Genomic DNA, 6,000 nt, shown 5'->3' on the forward strand with positions numbered 1-6,000 from the left:
TATGCATTAGTCCCGCCAACTTAAGGGAATATGCAGAATTAAAGGCTCAAAATATGCAAAAGAAAAAAAGTGTCCCAACCTTCCCCACTTTCCCCTACTGGTATAGGCAGGGTCCAAGTCTTTGTCTTAGAAAATATTTTTGTCCTTATTTCTAAGAAACGTTCTTATTTTGACATTTGTCCTTATTTTATGTGTAGAGGTTCTATATCAGGCACTTAGATTGATTAATTCAAATGATTATTTGCTAGAAATGCTATTTTACAACCACATTGATTGCTACGCGCATTCATTACCTAATACAGTCAGTAACAGCAAATTAATTGGCACAATGACAAAAGAATAGCCTTCCGGCCAAAATCAGTTCGTGTAACTGGAATCATAACTCAACTTGAAAGTGAGATGGAGCAAATTCTTTCTAGTGCAAAATATGATAAGACACGGGTCGCACTGGCATGAATACATTTTGTTTGCTACATTTCGTTCTTTGTTGTTCTATTATTGTTTTCCCTGATGTCCTTATTACTGGGTTTATATCGATGGCAGTCCTATGGGTAATAGGCTTTGTTTTTGGCAGAATTGCTCGCACGTACCAGATTATCTAAGCTAAAAACTCGTTTCGCGGACACACTATTAAAAATTCACACTTTTCCGCGGGCCGCAGAATTTTAGCTTTTAATGGTGGACTTTTTAATATATGATGGTAGGGATGACTGGTGTGATGTTGTACTATTTTCAGATTCTTTCGGACATTCTCTTAGGCCGGCCGTGATCTCATCGGTTGCGATATTCTGTCACTATAACACAGTATGGCTTTCGTTGGCTAGTGAGGCGGAAGTTCACGCACAGCACAGTTTTTGGACCTCCCCAAACTTATCTACGACGTGATGAAGGTGAAGCACGCATGCTCAAAAGTTTCGTCAGCTTCCTTGTGTTCTGTGTTATTTGCGATAGTCGGGTGCCGACTTGACATTGGACTATATTTTTAGACTAAAACTTTGGTAAACGGGAAAAACGAAGATTCTCCAATGAATCTGATTTTAAAACTGTAATTAGATGAAGTTGGTGCAATTCTGAACAAAAATAAGAATGTTGAACTTTTATATAAACCATTGTATATTCCTAAATGGACTACAAAAGTTCTCAAGAGAAATACAAATAAGCGATCAAAACAATGGAGACACCCATGATAACGGCACTACCGTTTTTTCATTTAATGCAAAGAATGGTCCCTGTCCATCTCGAATCTATGGAAACAACCTTAATCATCTTATTCCTAATGGTTAAACTTAATTATTATATGTAACAATTGGATTGCTCGGTTTCTTTGTAGTGTTCGTTTCGCATTCTTTCTCCCAAATGCATCGACTTGGCGGAAACACGTTTAAATCGTCAATCTATCAATTTTATTGTCGTATTTTTTTAACATTTTTTGTGTGCCGCACATTTCTGTCACATGAAACGCCTGGCGAGCTTCTCATTAGGTCTTTTTATAAATATTATTATGTGCGTTATTTTCAGCGAACGAGCCCGTGCATTACAACTAATAATCAAAATAATCGATCAAAAAAATAAACACTCAGTCAAGCTCTGTAAGTTTCGAAACATGAAGAGAGGTGATATATGAAAATTTGGGACCATGTGAAATGACGTTATTGTCGATTTTGTCAATAATTTTTTGGGGAATGTAACACCAAGGATTTAGCGACAAGATATTCCCGTACCGATATGAGCAACAAAGCCACTGTGGAGTTTTTGTTTAAAGCTAAAATAATCCAGACGCAGATAGAAATAAGAGCAAAAGAATGTCAACTATCGCTTTCACATCCCAAAGTCTATATTGTTCTATTACAGGTGGGGAGGGTTCATTTACAAACGGTGATGCGGATGATCAAAGCCAACACTGAAGGTGAGAATCCGAGTAAACATTTTGGATTGGAAATTCACCCATTCAACGCCTGTAGCTGATGATAGCTCATTAACTTTAGTGTTTGTCTTTCTGCAGGAAATGAAAAAAAATATCCGCCAAACAAAAATCAATAAAAAACTTGACAAAAAGATAGTTTACCGACGTTACCGTTGCATCTCCGAAGGGTTTAAAATTATACTCATTTTTTTTTATAAATTGTAATTTTTGGTTTGTCATTTCTAAATTAGTTTGCAAGAGATAAACTGATTATCCCCATAAATGAAAAGATATGGTTGGTACTTTTTGATAAGATGTACTATCAGAAAACCTTGGCACTACAAAACCTTTAATTATGTACTTATATTGTAAGATGTATATGGCGTTTGAGATAATTATACTTGTTGGCGTCCAGTTAAACTGAAGATATTACACAGAAGTTGGAAAGACTGATTATTCAATGGTAAGTTCATTCAAAATATTTAAAAGTTGGTCGAGTATCGTGAACATGTATATTGAAGACTGGACCTCATTGCTTATTTTCGAGAATGTCTGCTAACTGTTCCAGAAAGCGGTTTCCATAACAGTTTTAACGTTGAGCGCTTCAATACATCGACTAGGATCTATGAAGCTTATCATGCTGCGGTCACTGCAGTCTCAAATGATATTTTGTTACAAAATATCACAAACCTGTGAGACGAAAGTGTCAAAAATCTCTCATGGATGCCAAATTATAACCCAGAAAGTTATTAGACTAATCTAATTTGCACTATTTGACATAATTATCACAATCACATAATTTGTCTGGTTGGAAAATGGAGTAGGAAAAATTTCGACATTTTATTCGACAGGGAATAATATATCATAAATTTCACTATAATGACTGACAAAATGTGTATTTAATCCTTCTGTAATAAAACTCGGAAGGTCTGTATAGTCTTTTTTATTCTCTGAAGGGAGAATCAAGCATGTGACACTGGCACGCTTTGCAGCTAATGTTTTTTCTTTTATACCACCGACCGGCAAGACCTTACCTGTCAGTGATATTTCTCCAGTCATAGCAACATTATTTTTCACTGAAGTACCTTTAGCAAGAGAAATCAGGGAACTTACTATAGTGCATCCAGCACTGGGACCATCTTTCGGAGTGGCTCCTTCAGGCACATGTATATGCAGATGACATCCATTAAAAAATTGGTTTCCCGGTTCCCGTTCTCGCATATAATTTCCTGCAAAAGTTATGGCAATACGAGCAGATTCTTTCATGACTTCTCCCAGTCTGCCAGTGAGCTCAAAAGACGAATCTCTAACTTTTCCATCCGCTGCGGGTGGATCTCTTGGCCTTTTTTCACAACACTCTACAAATAAGCTTGATCCACCTAACGATGTCCATGCCAAACCCATGATGACTCCAGGAGGTGTGATGTCATACATACGTTCGGAAGTAAATAAAGGTTTTCCAATGTAGCCTTCAAGGTTCTCAGGTTTGATAATAATTTGCTTCTCTTTCTTGTTAACAATATCCAAAGCAGCCTTTCGATAAATTTTCTCAATGTGCTTAAGCAAGTTCCTCACTCCGCTTTCTCTGCAATAATTTTTTATAATGGCTTCAATCGCTGTATCTTCAATTTGGGTTTCTGCTTTGCTTAGACCACACATATTTTCAGTCTGAGGTACTAGATACTTTTTAGCAATTGATAGTTTTTCTTGGGCAACATAACCGGAAACTTCTATCATTTCCATTCGGTCTCTTAATGCCTCTGGAATTGGACTCGGGTCGTTTGCAGTGCATATGAAAAGAACTTTCGACAAATCTATTGGAACATCTAGATAGTGATCCAAAAAATTTTGATTTTGCTCTGGATCAAGAAGTTCCAAAAGAGCTGAAGAGGGATCTCCTTGATATCCTCTGCCCATCTTGTCTACTTCATCAATCAAAATTAGCGGATTTTCGGTCTTTGTCTTTTTAAGGCATTGTATAATCTTTCCAGGCATCGCACCTACGTAAGTCCGTCTATGGCCTTTGATTTCTGCTATGTCAGTCATACCACCAACACTAAATCGGAAGTATTCACGGCCCAATGCACGAGCTATAGATCTTGCAATGCTAGTTTTACCAACACCAGGGGGTCCGTAAAAACACAGAATTTTGCCCTGTGTGCTTTTTCGTAAATGACCGATGGCAATAAACTCTAATATACGTTTTTTAACATCATCCATTCCATAGTGATCTTCTTCTAAAATATTCAAGGCTATTTGGAGATCCATATTATCTTTACTAGGCTTACCCCAAGGCAGGGATGTCAACCAGTCAAGGTAGTTTCTTGTAACATTGAATTCTGATGAATGATTGTCTAAAAACCCCAATTTGTTGATTTCTTCTTCAATGACTTCCATGACATGGCTTGGAACTACAAGATCTTTTAAGCGTCCACGAAACCTGTCCTCAATTGCATCTTTGTCATCTTTCTCAAGGCCTAGCTCTTTTTTTATTATTTTTAGTTGTTCTTGCAGCATGTACTTTCGATGCGTCGTCTTTACTTTTTCCTCAACTTCCCGACCCAGTCTTTGCTGAAGCTTGCTAACTTCATATTCTTTTTTTAACAATGACAACGACTTGTAAAGCCTTTCTCTAATATCCATCTCTTCTAGAACATCTTGTAAACAGGAAGTTTCTGCTCCACTAAGTGCAGCCCCCATATCACTCAAATAAACAGGATTGTCAACAACCCTTTGCCCAGCCTGTATAATTTGAGCTACAGATTCACGATATAGAGGGTTTAAAGCAATGATATCTCTTATCGTCTTTACCACTTCAGCGGTAAGTGCTTTGATTTCCTCAGTTATTTCAACGTCGGCCGCTTGGACATTCTCTGTCTCAACCATCAGTACAGCAGACTCTGTAACATTGGGAATTTTTGCATGGATTTCTTCAGAAGTTGTAGGTGTTTTCTCCACCTCAACCCATTCAGATTGTTTTAAGTTTTCGATTTCTGTGTTCTCATCATTTTCTAAAAGTAGCGCTCCAGTGAGTTTTATTCTTCTGTGTCCCATCACTATCATTCGTAGCTTATCTCCCATGTCAACCATCTCATGTATCTGCACAAAAGTTCCAATATCATAAACTTCAGATATGTCCTCTACAACTTCATTTTCATTGTTGTCATTTTTTTTAACAAACACACCAGCATAGGGCATGGAGAGGTTGACTTTCCTTCGAATTAATTCAACAAGTCGTACATCTTTCACTTCGATCATCTTTATAAAACGTGGAAAAACAGGATTGCGGTTCACAGCCAGTAATGGCACATGGGGAAATCGGTCGGGAATGGTAGTAGTACTTAGCGCACCTGAGGGAGGTGATCCAGAAAAAATAGTTACAGGTTGATCCGAACCATCTCCATTATCAGGATTTGATGAAATGTCATCTCCAGCAGAGGAACTATCATCATCTCCCCCAGGTAATGATGAATACCAGGAGCATGAAACAAAGCCAGGACTACATCTACTGAGTATTTTCTGCTTTGGTATATCATTCGTCCTCATAATTATTGGCTTCTTCATTACAGAAACAGTCCTGATGTTACATTGAGAGAAGCATTTTAAAAGAGCTATAGTTGAGATCAGGCCATTTTTGTGAGTTTTTGTCAACAATGTCAACATTCTTCAAATTAACTACAATTTGTAACTGTAACATATTGGAGGATAACAGAGTTGATAAAAAAAAATATATTGATTGATAATTGATTGGTGGTAGGATGCATCGTGCTAGAAATACGCTTGCCATTGCCTCTCTCTGATTACCCTGTGTGTGTTAGTAGTTTCGAATCCTTGCCACTATAGGGCAATTCAAGAAACAGCCAGTGGATTACGGTCTACTCCATCATCAAGTCCATGCATCTGAGAATAAAAGAAAACACAGAAGGGAGAGTTTGTGACGGGTCGCATTTGATTTGTATTATTGTCGCGCTAACCAGACGCCTCCATTCCCACAACAAATAGGGCCGTCTGTTTTATTGAACCAAATATCCAATCAAAACTGCAATACGCAATGAATGTAACTAAGACTGTCCATCAAAGAAATTGAATGACAGAGA

General features: G+C 37.6%; 1 protein-coding gene across 1 annotated transcript; it reads right to left on the reverse strand.

Moving 5' to 3' along the window:
* Window positions 1–1,792: 1,792 nt before the first annotated feature.
* On the reverse strand, window positions 1,793–5,611 carry LOC120347415 (lon protease homolog, mitochondrial-like). Its single transcript, XM_039417376.2, has one exon. It carries the CDS (start codon window positions 5,564–5,566, stop codon window positions 2,744–2,746), a length of 2,823 nt encoding a protein of 940 aa, XP_039273310.2. The 5' UTR covers window positions 5,567–5,611; the 3' UTR covers window positions 1,793–2,743.
* Window positions 5,612–6,000: the final 389 nt, after the last annotated feature.

Source organism: Styela clava, chromosome 11 (genome assembly GCF_964204865.1).
Source record: "Styela clava chromosome 11, kaStyClav1.hap1.2, whole genome shotgun sequence".
NCBI lineage: Eukaryota > Metazoa > Chordata > Ascidiacea > Stolidobranchia > Styelidae > Styela > Styela clava.